This window comes from Lissotriton vulgaris, unplaced genomic scaffold (assembly GCF_964263255.1).
Source record: "Lissotriton vulgaris unplaced genomic scaffold, aLisVul1.2 SCAFFOLD_5900, whole genome shotgun sequence".
Classification (NCBI taxonomy): domain Eukaryota; kingdom Metazoa; phylum Chordata; class Amphibia; order Caudata; family Salamandridae; genus Lissotriton; species Lissotriton vulgaris.
Genome location: NW_028253941.1, coordinates 19,620 through 36,954, shown reverse-complemented (window position 1 = coordinate 36,954; position 17,335 = coordinate 19,620). Strand labels below are relative to the sequence as shown.

Here is a 17,335-nt window from a genome sequence, read left to right as displayed (position 1 = left end):
TTTTTCAGTTCTTTTCATATAATGAGGTAGATAGGCTGCTACGTTTTGGGCCTTTTGAGGCCTATAGTCTTGTCAGCCAACTACAAAATTTTTCTAATGCACAGCTTTTGTATATATTATTACCGTGGGACTCCCAGCGACAGGGAATGATTCTGGCATGTGCATCTATGAAAGATACCAATACTGGATAACTGTAGTTACAGGTAAGTAACTTGTTTTCTTCCTTTGCGCCTCTCTGTGGTGTTCACATGTGCCCCTCGCCTCTCCTGCTCATTGCAGCTTTCCGTTGCCTCTCTGTGGTGTTCACATGTGCCCCTCGCCTCTCCTGCTCATTGCAGCTTTCCTTTGCCTCTCTGTGGTGTTCACATGTGCCCCTGGCCTCTCCTGCTCATTGCAGCTTTCCGTTGCCTCTCTGTGGTGTTCACATGTGCCCCTCGCCTCTCCTGCTCATTGCAGCTTTCCGTTGCCTCTCTGTGGTGTTCACATGTGCCCCTCGCCTCTCCTGCTCACTGCAGCTTTCCTTTGCCTCTCTGTGGTGTTCACATGTGCCCCTCGCCTCTCCTGCTCATTGCAGCTTTCCTTTACCTCTCAGTGGTGTTCACATGTCCTCCTCTCCACATGTACATCTGGTGAGTGCATCCGTTGCTTGTTAACGTCTGGTGCATCTATTGAGGTTATACAGGTGCTTATTAATGTCTCTCTGGTACATCTGGTGAGTGCATCCATTGCTTGTTAATGTCTGGTGCATCTAGTGAGGGTATACCAGTGCTTATATATGTCTGGGGTACGTACACTTGTTATTGTCAGAGACAGTTAAAGACAGGTTGACATTTTAGGTCTAAACATGCCGGTCTCTTCTCTTCTCCTCTTTAGTGTCACTGTTTATCCCAACGGGACACTCCATCTAACACAGGTGAAGGCACGCAGTGCTGGCACATACCAGTGCGTTGGCCGAGGGCAGCGTGGCAAGCCCACCGTCCTGGAAGCCACTCTCCGCTTGGCTGGTGAGTTCATACTTGTGATGCTCTGTTTGGTTTATTATTTTTCTTATGTTCATATTCTTCGTAGGCTCGTCTTTCAGTGTGATAAGTTTCCATGGCGCATTATTTACGTTGAGCGTACCAGACAGTGCAGGATCTATTGTGGGCTTACTCTGAATTTACAAGGGGCACAGAGCTTGCCCGTTGCTTACCATTGGTCGGCTTTCCCGTCACTTATTTTCTTGCTTCTTATTCCATGCCTTTCCTTGTCCCAGCTTGTCCATCAAATGTAGGTCCCTCTCCTGGCGCAGAGCCTCGTTACTGTTTCTTTGATACACTGGCTACTGTCCTCCCATTGCTCACTGCGAGGGAACTACTTTCTTTTTTACTGAAGCACTCTATCAGAGTGCATGTGTTTTCCAGTTCTTGCCCTCTTGTGGTTTCACTTCCCTCAACAAATGTTCTTCGGTACACTGTTTTGCTGTCTCTCTTGTCACATTGAAAGCGGTCCCATGTGCTGCTCGCTCCTCACTCTTGGTTGCGTTTTTGTCCGTGTTTTTGTCCCCGAAGTTGTGGTGTACTCTTATGTGCCCCTTTACCCTGTCCAGTAGCCTCTGTTCCCCGCTCTTCAGTTGCCCCTAAAGCAAGGGGAAGGGGCGCTTGGGCTACCAGGCAGCATATTGCTGCAGCCTCCATAAAAACAATGTATTTAAAAAAGGTGAAATGAGCGCTCAAACACGTTTTATATAGAAGAAAAAATAATGGCCATGCTGCAGAACAATACCAAAAAGTATTGGCAAAGCCAATAAGCTCCAAACGCAACTATTGGCTTTGCCAATGCTTGTTTCAGTGGGCTTCTTACATGTCTAGCATGCTTTGCGATATGCTGCCATCTAGTGGTGTAGTGTCTGTGCCTCACCCGGATCCCTGCAAAGAGACTACAATATGAAATGAACCTGAAGAGGGCATGGCTGTGGAAGGCACCGCCCACTGCCTTTATAGTTTCTCATTTTACAATGACTGCTTCTCGAAGAAAACTCTCCACAATGTACATTGGACTGAAGAATAGAACAAGCATTTACAATGCAATGGTCTCTGCATTATTAAAGGTAGAGCTATTGGCATTGCTCATGACTTTTTTTTTTAAATCATAAATAAATGGCATTGTCATTAACATTGCCAATAGCTTAATCGTTAAATAAATGGCATTGTCATTTACAGTGCCAATAGCTTAATCGTTCGCAAATGCAAGACCTATTGCATTTACACCCACAGAGAGCCACACACACAAAGCCACCCACACACATACAGAGCCACCCACACAGGGTCATTCACATAGAGCCACCCTCACACAGACAGAGGCACCCACACAGAGCTACACACACATACACAGAGCCCCACACACACACAGAGCCACAAACACAAAGCCACCCACACAGTCATTCACATAGAGCCCCCTACACAGAGCCACCCTCACACAGACAGAGCCACCCACACATACAGCCACCTACAAAAAAAGCTATCCACATAGAGCCCCCACACACAGCCCCCCCACACACAGCCCCCCCACACACAGCCCCCCCACACACAGCCCCCCCCACACACAGCCCCCCACACACACAGCCCCCCACACACACAGCCCCCCACACACACAGCCCCCCACACAGAGCCCCCCACACAGAGCCCCCCCACACAGAGCCCCCCCACACAGAGCCCCCCCACACACAGAGCCCCCCCACACACAGAGCCCCCCCACACACAGAGCCCCCCCACACACAGAGCCCCCCCCCCCACACAGAGCCCCCCCACACACAGAGCCCCCCCCCCCACACAGAGCCCCCCCACACACAGAGCCCCCCCACACACAGAGCCCCCCCACACACAGATCCCCCCCACACACAGAGCCCCCCCCACACACAGAGCCCCCCACACACACACAGCCCCCCCCACACACACAGCCCCCCCCCACACACACAGAGCCCCCCCACACACACAGAGCCCCCCCACACACACAGAGCCCCCCCACACACACAGAGCCCCCCCCACACACACAGAGCCCCCCCCACACACACAGAGCCCCCCCCCACACACAGAGCCCCCCCACACACACAGAGCCCCCCCCACACACACAGAGCCCCCCCCACACACACAGAGCCCCCCCCACACACACAGAGCCCCCCCCACACACACAGAGCCCCCCCCACACACACAGAGCCCCCCCCACACACAGAGCCCCCCCACACACAGAGCCCCCCCCCACACACAGAGCCCCCCCCACACACAGAGCCCCCCCCCACACACAGAGCCCCCCCACACACAGAGCCCCCCCCACACACAGAGCCCCCCCCACACACAGAGCCCCCCCACACACAGAGCCCCCCCACCCCACACACACAGCCCCCCCACACACATTGCCCCCCGCAAGGGATAGCTGTCGCACTGGCCACATGGGCCTGCTGTCAAGTGCCACAGCTCCCTCTGTAAGAAAGTCTGTGCTAACCACCGCGCTGCGGAGAGCTACGACAGTATCATAGCCAGCAACGCAACTATGAAAGAGCCAGGCAGAGCGCTCTGACAGATGGGCAAACCCTGGCAAAATAAACCAATAGGGAGCACTGTCAGCAATCTAGCCATCCCAACAGTGGGCGGTGACTACTGCAGTGCCTTGTGACTAAAATACACCAAAGTGCAAGCTTGTTGCCAGCCTGCAGAGTTACATACAGGGAAAGGTAATTGTGTTAAACATAGTGTCCCCTGTGCTTTGTGTTTCAGACAGACTACATCATAAAACAATAAAACTGTTTCCAAATCTGACATAAGCAGAGGAACAGCGTCCCCTCACATGTGTGCCTCAAATTGTAGACTGTTGTTGCATTTTACAGAAGTGACGGAATATTTGTACTGAGGTAAGGTATCAGGCATGACAGGGATGCTGTGTTGATAGCAAAACTAAAATCAGAAAAAATCAGAGGATTTTGATAACGAGGATGGAGTCAGACCGCGGGGACAGGCTCCATGAAGCATGAACTGCGAATGGACTTGTTTTGCAGCGTGAATCTTTCTGGATTCACTATGCTGTGCATATTCCGCGGTCTTGTGGTTGGGTCCGGATTCGTAGTCTGTTCTCTCTTTTTTTTTTTTTTTTTTGTGGCCCAGGTGGGCGTCGGCGTCACCCTTCCTTGGGTGTATTTCCGGTGACGTCGGCATGCTTCCTGCGGAAGCTCCCATCCCTGGGCGCCATCTTCAGATTCTTTTTTCCGCGGTCGGGTCTGGATCGTTCCCGTTGGGCTCCAGACATTTTTGGAGAAAGTACTGCAAAGCGAGAAGTTCGAGAAGAAATTAAAAGAAGAAGACCAAGGAAGACTTCGCAGACCATTGGCGAAGAGAGAAGGAGGAGAGAACGTCGAGAACTTCGACGATCATCGACGTCCACGCGGTCAGGGAAGCCTGAAACGCTCGAGGATGGACAACACGCCGTTCAAGTTCTGCCCGAATTGCAGACACAAGTACGCGCAGAAAGATCAGCACCCGGTGTGCAACCTTTGCCTACCGGTGGACCACAGAACCGAAGACTGCAACGCCTGCTCCGTCTTCGCCGCGAAGACCCTTCGTGTGAGGAAGAGCCAGAGGGTAGCACACGCCACCCTCGGAGGAAAAGCCCCGACGCCTTCGCTGTACGACCTGGGGATGTCCTCAGAGGAAGAGGACAACGCTGCCGCCGAACACGACAGCTACACGGTCGTAGAGACCGATTCCAAGAAGACGCCTGATAAGGTAGGAGACTCGACGTCCCACAAGAGCACGAGAGACCCTGAGTCTCGAAAGAACGAGGGCCAGACCCCGAAGGCGCCGACGCAGCGACATCTGCAGTCCGCGACCGCACACAGGCCCAGCGGATCCTCAGAGAAGGAGTCCCTGGCGCCGAGAGCTGTAGAACAGCAGAAGGCTCCGAAGATCGCCTCCGAAAGGGGCCGGGCTGTTGAGCAGCAGAAGGCGCCGAAGATCGTCTCCGAAAGGGACCGATCGGCGTCGAGGGAGAAAGACCCGAAAGCTTTGACGACGTCCAAGGACCCGAAACCAAGTTCGACGTCCAAACCTTCGACGCCGAGAGTCTCGCCGCCGAGCCAGGTGACGAAGAGAGGGGCCGAGCGTTCCGAGGCCGAGAACGCGGCCGAAAGGGAAAAGAAAAGACGGCGTTTGGAGGCCGAGATGGCGAGCATCTTGCAGCGGAAGAAGGATTTCGACGCAGAGATGAGTACCTTTACAATTCCACACAAGACCAAGCACGTGGTGCTAGATCTGGTCGAAGAGGAAGAAGAACTCGGCGACGGACATGGCCCGGCCGCCGAGATGGTCGACGACCAGGGAGATGAGGAGAATCCCTACGAGGATTACGGCTATGACGAGGAGGAGGGCAGTAGGTTGGACGCCGAGTCGGCCACCTCTGACCCCATCGAGGAGGATTACCTGGATATCGACACCGAGAGCCCGGAGGAGGCGGTCGACACATACCCCTCGAGGCCCTCGCCGCCTGACGACATCGGGGCATACAATTCGGCGATACAATCTGCCGCAGCGGCATTTAGGTTAAAGCTCGACGAGGAGAAGCAGAAAGCAGACTTCCTGCTCGAGACTTTGCTCCCAACACAGACAAGGAGCCAGTTCCTCCCAATGCTCGAGAGCGTCTTGGCTCAAGGACAAGAAGCATTCAAGGAGCCCGCAACATGCAAGGCGGTAACCCCTAGAACAGAGAAAAAATACAAACACTCCACGAAGGACCCGGCCTACATTCGAGGCGAGGTCTCCGCAGACTCCATTATCACGGCCACGGCTAGGAAGAGGGCCAACGTATCCACTACCTCGGGCACACCACCGGATAAGGAGAGCAAGAGGATGGATCTGGTGGGCAGAAGGATCGAACGGAATGCTGCGACCCACTGGCGCATGGCTAACTCCAACGCTCTTCTAAACAGGCACATGTACCAGATCATGGACGGCCTGGGGCACTTGGTGAAGGACCTACCCCAGGAGGCCAGGCAGAAGGCCGAGATGTTGGTCGAAGAGGGGAAAAATGCGGCAAATTCTTGCCTTAAGACGGCCCTGGACGGGGCAGACACCGCCAGCAGGCTGATGATGATGGGTGTCACGGAAAGGAGACACGCCTGGCTCAGGATTTCAGGGTTCAAACCCGAGGTGCAACACAGTATCCTCAACACACCGTTCAACGGCGACACGCTCTTCGGGGCAACTGTGGACGAGAAACTCAGCCAGCTCAAGAAAGATAATGAGACGGCAAGGTCTATGGGGGCGTTGCAGTTCAGAGGCAACAGAAGAGGCACCCCGTCACGGAGGCCCGGCGGGAGAGGTGGAAACCAACCAGGTACATCACACCAGGTTTTCCAGCAAACGCACCAGGCAGACTCACAGGGACAGCAAGGTCAGCAGAAACAGTCCTGGCAGTACCAACCAAGAGGTCAGTCCTTTCGAGGAAGAAACGGACGTGGCCAGAATAGGAGAGGGGGGCAGCAGCCCTCCTCGAAGTGACTCCACAGAACTCTGGGTGCCCAGCCACAGAAAGGACCCGGGGGGGCACCACGTACCAAGGGGTCGGGACAATCAAAACACCTACGACCACATGACACCAGTGGGAGGAAGATTGCAATTTTACCTCCAGGAATGGAGAGAAATCACATCAGACAAATGGATCCTAAACATCATCCAATTCGGGTATTGCCTGGAATTGGAGAAAAGGCCAACAAGCAGGAAACCAAGGGGAAGACCGCCAGCAGGAGACCAGCTGGCGAGGCTTCAGGAAGAAGTAAAGGAACTTCTGCAAAAGCAGGCCATAGAGCGAGTCCCATTCAAGGAAAGGAACAAGGGAGTCTACTCGACGTACTTCCTGGTACCAAAGGTAGACGACAAGATGAGGCCCATCCTAGACCTGAGGTTCCTCAACAAATTCATAAGAACACAGAAATTCAAAATGACCTCCCTGCAGGAGGTGCTACCGCAACTGCAGGTCGGAGACTTCATGGTCACGATAGACCTCAAGGACGCCTACTTGCACATACCGATGAACAAAAAGCACAAACATATGCTCAGGTTCACAATCGGGGGAGGCCACTACCAGTTCACAACGCTGGCCTTCGGACTCAAATCAGCACCAAGGGTATTCACGAAGTGCCTCGCAGCAGTTGCTGCACACCTACGAAGACAGGGGATACACGTATACCCTTATCTAGACGACTAGTTGGTGAAGGCGAGTTCGTACCAAAGGTGCAAACACCACGCACAGACAGTGACGAGCACGCTCATAAACCTGGGGTTCTCCGTCCATTGGGAAAAATCGTCAATGGAACCGGAGCAAGTGAAGACCTTCCTGGGGGCAGTGATCAACACCGTGCAGGCCAAGGTGTTCCCCAGCGAGAAGAGAGCAAGGGCGCTGGTCAAGGAAACTCGCCTCTACCGGAAGGGGCAAGCTCGGACAGCGAGGACGGCGAGCAAGATCATGGGGATGATGGCATCATGCATCCACCTGGTGCCGAATGTGCGGCTACACATGAGACCCATGCAGGAATGGCTCCAGGAACAGTGGTCACAGGCGTCAGGCAGTTGGGAGGATCTTGTGGTGGTGACGCACGCAGTGCAAAGGGAGATGACATGGTGGACCATGGAGAACCTAACAAGGGGAAAGCCTCTAACACCCCCAACTCCGACAGTGACCATCACCACAGACGCATCCCTGAAGGGATGGGGCGCTCACATGGAGGAGCTCAAAGTGAGAGGACTGTGGACGCCAGCAGATGCGACAAAGCATATCAATTACCTAGAATTGAAGACAATCTTCCTTGCACTGAAAGCCTTCCAGACAAGACTGTACAAGCAAAGGGTGTTACTGCAGACATACAACACCACGGCGATGTTCTACATCAACAAGCAGGGTGGAACACAGTCAACAACGCTTTCAACACTGGCACAGGAGATATGGAGATGGGCCATCCCTCTACAGATAGACCTGCTAGCCATACACCTACCAGGGAAGGAGAACATTCAGGCAGACTGGCTGAGCAGACAGACATCGGCATCCCACGAGTGGGAGCTCAATGCTCAGGAAACGAGGTGGTTATTCAACAGGTGGGGAACGCCATCAGTGGACCTGTTTGCAACACGCCAGAATGCGAAATGCCAGTACTTCGCATCCAGACTACCCGAAAAGGGGTCCCTTGGGAATGCCCTATGGATAGATTGGTCCGGGACATTTGCCTACGCTTTTCCCCCGATACCACTGATACACCGAGTACTGAGCAAGTGCAGAGCGAGCAAGATGACCCTGATACTGGTCGCGCCACAGTGGGCGAGGCAGACATGGTACTCGCAGATCATGGAGATGTCACAGAGTGCACCCCACAGATTCGGCAGAAGAAAGGACCTGCTCTCCATGCAGAACGGAGAGGTGCTGCACCCAGAGCCAGAGACCATGAGCCTAGTAGCATGGCTCCTGAGGACATAGAGTTTGCACATTTGAGACTGCCAGAGAGCACCCTCAGGGTCCTTCGGGAGGCACGGAGGCCGAGCACACGGCGGTGCTATGTCGCAAAATGGAAAAGATACACGATGTGGTGCAAACGTGAACAACTTCACAAGAAAATGAAGAAAGACTCCACAGTGCTGCGATACCTGACACACTTGCTGGACAAAAAACTCAGTTCATCCTCCTTGAGGGTTCACTTAGCGGCTATAGTAGCCTACACAAGGGGTGAGATGGGCAGGAGCTTCTTCACATCCCAGGTTGTCAAGAGGTTCCTGGAAGGAGCGAAGAGGATCGCACCGCCCAAGCGGGTGCCACCACCAGCATGGAACTTGAACGTAGTTCTCACGGAACTCATGAAGGAGCCCTTTGAACCACTGCACAGGGCCTCCTTAAAGATGCTAACCATGAAAACAGCCTTCCTAGTTGCTATAACGTCATTACGCAGAGTAAGCGAACTACAAGCGCTGACGCTACAGGAACCCTACATACAAATACATAGTGATAGGGTTGTGATGAGGACGGACCCACACTTCATGCCGAAGGTGGTCTCCAGGTTCCACATGAACCAGTCCATACAGATACCGAGTTTTTTCCAAAAACCAACCAATAGCGCTGAGCGAGCTCTGCACACCTTAGACGCCAGAAGGGCGGTCATGCATTACATTGAAAGGACAAAGGAGCACAGAAAAACGAAGCAGTTCTTTGTGTCATTCGCCAACAGTTACATGGGCAAAGCAGTAACGAAGAACACTATTGCACGATGGATAGCACAGACGATTCAGCTCTGCCACAACAGGGCAGGACAGGAACTAGACGAGGGAGTGCGTGCACACTCCACTAGGAAGAAGGGGGCCACAATAGCCTTCCTGGCTAACACGCCCATACAAGACATATGCCTGGCGGCAACATGGGCTTCAGTGCACACGTTCACAAAACACTACTGCGTGGATGTGCAGATGAACAAGGAAGCGCAAGTCGGACAAAAGGTGCTCCAGCACATATTCAGACACCAGAACTCATCTTCCACCCAGCCGCCACGGAAATGAGAAACCGCTACAAAATCTATGCACAGCATAGTGAATCCAGAAAGATTCACGCTGCAAAACGAATAGTTTCTTACCTGTCGGTGTAGTTTTGCAGCTTGATGATCTTTCTGGATTCACTAGCGAACCCACCCACCTCCGCCAGAAAGATGAGGCTGGAGAGAAAAGGGGTGGTCAAAAAAAAAAAAAAAAAGAAGATGAAGAGATAAAATGGATTTTACATACAAGGCGGTTAAGGAAAAATCACCTACATAGAACATTGCCATCACTTCGGAAACGAAGGAAACACGAAAAAAAGAATCCGAAGATGGCGCCCAGGGATGGGAGCTTCCGCAGGAAGCATGCCGACGTCACCGGAAATACACCCAAGGAAGGGTGACGCCGACGCCCACCTGGGCCACAAAAAAAAAAAAAAAAAAGAGAGAACAGACTACGAATCCGGACCCAACCACAAGACCGCGGAATATGCACAGCATAGTGAATCCAGAAAGATCATCAAGCTGCAAAACTACACCGACAGGTAAGAAACTATTCGTTTTTCAGCGACAAAGTGAGGCTTGACATGAAATTACTAAATGGAACATCATAATTTTCCCTTTCTGAGTCCCATGTCGAGGCGTGCGTAGCCTATCCAGTTCAGTTTGTTTTTTCGATGCATTCCATAATTGTAGAGCTCATTAATACGTTGTGAGATCAGGTCTACAAAACGCAAAGAAAAAATCTGTAAATTGGTCTAACCAGTTGTTCGCGCTACCCGTGAAGGCTGAAAAGATCGTATAATACAACAATAAGCAGGGTTCAGTGGGCTCCTAAACCTCTGGAATCCAGCTCCACAGCACCAGACGCACCATTGGAAGCTACGCCCCTCAAATTAGTTAGCTTTTCCGCCAAACTGTCTTACATTGCTCATGTTAAATTATGTTATGTTATATGGGTATTTATTACGCGCACAACTACTCATGAATATCCTGGCGCGTGTCCTTTTAGGCGTATTTACACAACCGAGGTGGAACTTGCATAAAATTAAACCCATAATATTAGCAGAGTAGACTCCGGTAACAATATATCACGGTTAAAAACCCTTGCTCCTCGTGGAACGGAGTAGGAGGTCTTTAGAAATATATAAGATATTATTTAAGAAAAAGCACCCTTACACAACCGGTCGCACATAAAGGCATCTTATTTCTAAATTACAATTAATTCAAGTTGATATTTTACCTGTAAGTGCCTTTTCTTCTAGATCGGATTTCTTTGTGTTGAAATTTTTTATTAGAAATTTGAAGACAGAAGTACAGATGCAAATAATGATACATAGTAAAATCTTTGGTAAGTAAAAAATAGTACAGATGAAGAAAAGTACTACACAAAATATAATAAATATGAGAATATAAAAATAACGTATATTCCATAATCCTAAATGCAATGATGATGAGAGATTATAAAAAGATTATAAAATAAGTATAAGATGAAAGCAGAATGAAGGAAAGGAAAAAAGAATGGAAAAAAGAAAAAAATAATAATAATAAGAGAAAAAAAGAAAAGAAAGAATAGACAAGAATCCCAGAGCAACACAATACAAAGTTACATAAAAAGAGGTAAGGAAAGAAAATATAAAACTGAGCAATACGAAAGGAAGGATTCAAAAGAATAGGATTAAGAAGGAGAAACCATCAAAGGAGAAGGAGTAAGGCCAGGATCCTCATGCACAGTGGCTTCCAGGAAAGGAGACCACACCTGGAGAAAAATGGAAGCTTGATCCTGCAAATTATAAATTGTACGTTCATGTAGAGCTGTTTGCATCATCGCCACCAGCCACTCTTCCTGCGAAGGAGGGAGAGGAGATTTCCAATGTCGTAGTATGCAGATTTTTGCTGTTGCCAGAGCGGTATGGAGAAGACGAGTTTGTGGTCTAGAAAGCTTCGGAAGGCCACGAAAATCATGCAAGATAATATTCAGAGAGGTAAGGGGTAGAGGGAGTGACATAGTAGCGACCAACGTCTTCCGTACAAAAAGCCAAAAAGGTGTCGTATGGGGGCATTCACAAACAATATGCGTAATATCACAATCAGAGGCTGAACACCTCCAAAACAAAGTATGTGATATTAACTTAGCATCGTGTAACTTGACCGGAGACCAGTGCCATTCATGTAGAATTTTAAAAACACAAAATTTAAGACGGGCTTCACGAACTCCCTTATGTAACCCTTCCAATATTTGATCCCATTGAGTATTGGAATATGTAACCGAGAGGCGAGACTGCCATTTCAACTGGAGAGCTTGTGAAAGAGGTTGTGAAAATAGAGGATGCAAAAAAGTTTTATAAAGACCAGAAGTCACACCTTTAAGATTCCCCCACACGTGTAGATAGGACAAAAAAGGAGATACAGATAACAAGTCAGGCGGGGGACCCAAATGTTTTGTGAGAGCTTGTTGGAGCTGGGTGTATTTGTAGGATTGAGTGGATGGTAGATGGAATTCCTCACAGAGTTGAGAAAAAGATTTAAAAGTATTATTGTTAAACAACTGGTCTATTGTCTGAATACCAGCTTCCTGCCAAATGGGCCAGGACAGAGTGCGACCTCCAACCCGAACAGCAGCATTAACCCATAAAGGAGCTTTGATATGGACGCGTGAGTTAGATTTAAGTAAACGATGACTCCTCTGCCAAGATTTGGACATTGCAGATAAGATAGGGTTTTTAGGATCAAAAGAACTGACCCCTTTACCATAGAGAAGGGACAAACCTGGACCAGAGGCTAACAAGTGTCGTTCAAGGGGAACCCATTGAGGTATATCTTTAGATTTGGGTAGAAAAAAGACAAGTTGCGACAGATGAAGAGCAAGTGAGTAATGTTCGATAGAAGGTAGACCCAATCCTCCTTGCAGCTGATGAGATTTTAATTTTGCAAATGCAAGACGCGGTTTAGCCGTGCCCCAGACAAAAAGCTTAATATTGGAGTCAATGGATCTTAGAGTGGTTAAGGGGATGTGAAAAGGAAGCATACCCAAGACATAAAGGAAGCGAGGAAGAGTAACCATTTTGACCGCCTGTACTCGCCCCCACAAGGACAAACCGAGAGCCTTCCATTTATCAAAGTCTCTTTGCATTTGTGTGATTAGAGGAGACAAATTGTCTGTGACTATATTATTCAATCCTCTATTTATTAGGATTCCTAAGTACTTAAACCGGGATGGTTGCCAACGAAAAGGGAAACCAGAAATCACATCTTTTGTTGTACCAATAGTCATGGGTAATACCTCACTCTTATCCCAATTTATCTTGTAACCAGAAAAGGAAGAGAAATCATTAATGATGCGGAGGAGAGCAGGAAGGGAGCGAGGAAGATCAGTGAGTGTGAGGAGGACATCATCTGCATATAAATAAATTTTTGAGTGACCAATTGGAAGGGGAACACCTATTACCTCAGTAGATTGTCGTACCGCAGCAGCTAAAGCTTCCATTGCGAGAAGAAAAAGAAGAGGTGAAAGTGGGCAACCTTGACGAGTACCTCGTCTGATTGGGAATGGAGTGGATAGGAAACCGCCGCAATTGACCTGAGCTGATGGGTCATCGTAAAGCAGCCGTACTTTATCTATAAACTGATCTCCTAACCCAAACCTTTGCATGACAGAAAAAAGGTATTCCCACTCAATACGATCAAATGCTTTTTCAGCATCTAGAGAAAGAAGCAACGCATTATCAGTGAGATGTTTAGCTGACCATAAAGTATGAGACAGAGTGCGTAAATGATTACGAGATGACCTACCCGGAAAAAAACCTACCTGCGAATTATGGATTAAAGAAGGTAGGACTTTACGAAGGCGTGAAGCAAGAATGCTGGCAAGTATATTGACATCAGAATTTAAGAGAGATATTGGCCTATAACTACTGCACAGCAAAGGATCTTTGCCAGGTTTCGGTAAGACAGCTATGACAGCCTTGTTTGAAATAGGACCAAGAGAAGATTCCTCTACTGCCTCCCCAAGTGCTGCATGTAAGGTGTCGATCATATTCTGACCGGTCCATTTAAAGAATTCAGGAGGAAAGCCATCATCTCCCGGAGCTTTATGATATGGTAATGCCGCTATCGCTGAAGATATTTCATCCTTTGTAATAACACCCTCCAGTAGGGCTCTACCTTCATCGGAGAGTTTTGGGAGATGAACTGTATCTAAAAAATTAGACATCGCAATTGTGTCAATATGAGTGCTTGGAGAGTAAAGAGATCTGTAGAATGAAGCGAATTCTTCAACAATCTCTTGTGGCCGAGTGAGCACGTCACCATTACTTGATTTGATAGCTGGGATAGCCATACTGGCCTCCCTCTGTCGCAATTGAGCAGCCAATAGTCGACCAGCCTTTTCCCCCTGCTCATAATGACGTCCTTTCATTCTTTGTAAAGCATATTCAGCTTTAGAAGTAAAGAGACTATTAAGGGACATTCGTGCCTTCTCCAGCGATTTTCGAACCTGAAGAGTTGGATTTAAAATATATGATTGAGAAAGTTGACGGATGTCCTCCTCCAGGGCATTGTGTTTATGTGCATTTTCCTTATTGCGAAAGGCAGCGTCCCGCATGAGTTGACCTCTAATCGTTGCCTTGGCCGCTGCCCAAACCATTCTCTTAGAAGAGACTGATGTATCGTTGAGAATAAGATAATCTTGGAGTTGAGATTGCAAAAAGAGTTTACCTGCTGGCGTTCTATACCTAGCAATATTCAAGCGCCATGGTTTACGACCTGGTTTGGAAAGACCCAAGTCAAGTGACAGGAGAACAGGGGAATGGTCGGAAATGGCCGCTTCCAGGATCTGGGACTGTGTAACCAATTGAACTGCCCGTTGTGAAAGAAGAAAATAATCGAGACGTGCGAATGTACCATGTGAAGGGGAGAAAAACGTATATTCTTTGAGGATGACTCAATCTCCAATGATCAACTAGACCAATATCAGCAAGAATGTCCTGGAAAATGGCTCGATCTGGAGCGTTAACAGTGTCAAAACAACCTGTTCTGTCCAGAGTCGGATCTGGTGCCAGATTCCAGTCTCCTCCGATGAGAAACTGGGAGGCATCGATTTCGGTGAAAAGGCGGTTCAGTTGAAGAAAAAACTGTTTTTTGGAGCCTAATGGGGCATAAATGGAACCAAGACAGATAAAAGAGTTTCCAATCTTCAACTTGGCAAATACATACCGACCTTCTGGGTGAGACCATGTTTTGAGAATTGTGAAGGGAAGGGACTTAAGAAGAAGTATGGCTACCCCGCACTTACGAACAGGGTTAGGGTTGGTGGGATCATGTTTGGAGACACTACTATGAATCACCTTACCGACCCAATCTCTGCTGAGTTTGCTAGATTCAATGTCATCTAAGTGCGTTTCCTGCAATAGAGCAACGTCCACATGTTTAGATCGTAAGTATGTTAGTACTTTTTTACGCTTAATATAATGGGTGAGACCATTAACATTCCAGGAAATCACTGACAACGAATTAGGAGAGGACATGGTAGGGAAGGTCAAGAGGTAAATAGAAAGGAAAGGAAGCAAATGGACGAAAATTAGAGAAGAAAAATGTTGCACTGGGAAGTAATAGAAAAAGTAAGTCGAGAAAAAGGAAAAGAAGAAAAAGAAAGAAAGAGAAGAGGAAAAGAAAATACAGAGGTAGTTTAGAGAGGTAAAAGGAAGTATCTAAGATAAACAAATCAGGTGGAAATGAACAAAAGAAAACAAAATAGAAAAAGAGAAGAGAACCTAGACTGTTATCTACGGGTCTGGGCGCACTGAAAGCAGCGCCAAGGGGTAATCGGACCCCCTCTGAGGAAAGAAAACTGGGGATCTAGAGAGCAAAGGATAATATGGAATATACGAGCCAAAATAGAGCAAGGTAACATTTGAGCAAAACGTGTGAAAATCTTAAGTATCATCATAAAAAACAGCCAATGAATAAAGAGAATGTTGAAATGCACTGTAGAGTCCCGTATGAGACAGGGTGCGGGTTGCTTCTGTGGGTAACACCTGAAGGGCCGGGGCTCGGGCCCTGTCATGCGGGGAGGGAGCAAGCCTTTCATGTGGCCTGTCCAACAGATAGTGATTTACCGTTCTGGGGTGATGTAGCCTGTGAAGAAGAAGGTGGCGCAGAACCATTGCCTTTAGCTGTGGAAGTAGAGGATTGCTTGACTACTTCAGTGAAAAGACTCTGTTTAGGCCCCCTGCCGCCATTCTTGTTATTTGACATTGCTGCACACCGTTGTAGTGGCGGTCTACAATAGGTTATATAGGAATTGGAGGCAATGGTGGAAACAGAAATTCACTAAAGAACAAAAAGGCAATGAAATATGAGCATTCAGTAAATAACCAACATGAACAGCATACAATTAGCGACAAAATCACCTCAGAAGCAAGACATATAGGTCAAGTGAATCTGACACGTTACTTATGGCACAAAAAGCAGCGAATCAAAAATACCAAAAATCAGTTGTGAGAAGTTAAAGGGAGAGAATGGATCAGCACTACTGCATGCAAATCTGCTAGTACTGTTAAACTTTTCCCCCCTTCAAATGATAGCTATAAAGTGCCTCCACTGACAGAATAAATAGTAGAAGGAAGAAGTCAGGCAATATTTAGCTGTGCCATAGCTGATAGGATTACTGGGCACATGTGCAGAGTTAATAGAGTAAATACTCTTCGTTAGAATAATAATTGGGATAGTCTGTGAGCCGTGCCTGTATTCCTGTCATGGTGCATCCTCCAATTAAACTGTATTGCTGGCAACTTGTAGAGGGACAAGAAAAGTGCGTGAACAGTGAGGGAGTTCACTAAAAGGCAGCCTGCAGCAGTCTGAAAGCGCGCCTCCACCGTCTGAGGAGGCGCGGCCTTGTAGCTGAGGAGGCGCGGCCCTGGAGTAGCTCTGACGCTGCCTCAGCTGAGGAGAGGCGCGGCCACGGAAGTGCGCGAAAGCCGAGGCGAGCACAGCCAACGTTGTTCACCTAACCGTCACTCCGCTAACAAGGGAACCACAGCCGCTACCCGGGAAAGAAGACCACCGCTGCATTAGTCACGGACTCCGGAGCCCTGGCATCGCTGGAAGGACGACCCACTGGAGCAGGTGAGCCCTAGAAGCTCGTCAGGGGTCCGTCCCTCGGCGGAGCTTCCCTAGCAGGCGGCCATCTTCCTGCGTGGCCAGACCACGCCCCCCTAGATCGGATTTCAGTTCTGCTCGATTGCAGGCTTGCAGCGTCTCAGCATAAATGAAACCGAAACCGAGCGAGAGGTGGGGCTTGTAGAGCTCACACGGAAATCACGGGCTGTAAAATGTCAACCTTTAGATCGCAGAAAGGCTGCTTGTTGGAATTACGCAAAGCAACGATCATAAGACTCTGGGATCTGTTCTGAAAGGTGTACATAAACAAGGGCAACCAGATAGTAAACAGGAGCATTAAGGGATAGTTACCTCATGTCCTCACGCTGTTTTCCAGGCAAAATGGCGGCCGCAAAGCTCCGCAAATTTCGGATTTGGGGGCGTGGCTTAAAAGTGAAACCAACGGAGCGAGACCGCCCCCGAATCCGAAATAGACTGAGCTTCTTTGGAGGGACGCTTCTCTCCCCCAATGGCTGGCCTCAGTTTAGGAAGCCAGCCAATGGAGGAGACACGAAAAGAGAAGCGGGATAAAGCAGCCACTCTAAGAATCAATAATTCTCCGAACTTCTGGCTTGGCCTACGGCCAAGCCTGCGGCCCCACGACCTAAAAACAAACACCAAGTTGTAAATGTGGCCCCTGTAGGCTGT

The 17,335-nt window shown here is 49.0% G+C and overlaps 1 protein-coding gene across 1 annotated transcript in view; it reads left to right on the top strand.

The window, feature by feature from the left end:
- The window catches only part of LOC147660710 (inactive tyrosine-protein kinase 7-like), a gene marked incomplete at both ends in the record, with an annotated part of 79,917 nt that overhangs the window by 43,852 nt on the left and 18,730 nt on the right, over positions 1 to 17,335 (top strand). The window contains one exon of the mRNA XM_086951517.1: positions 874 to 1,004. Coding sequence (XP_086807643.1) covers positions 874 to 1,004 — 131 coding nt within the window. The remainder of the gene's footprint in view (positions 1 to 873; positions 1,005 to 17,335) is intronic.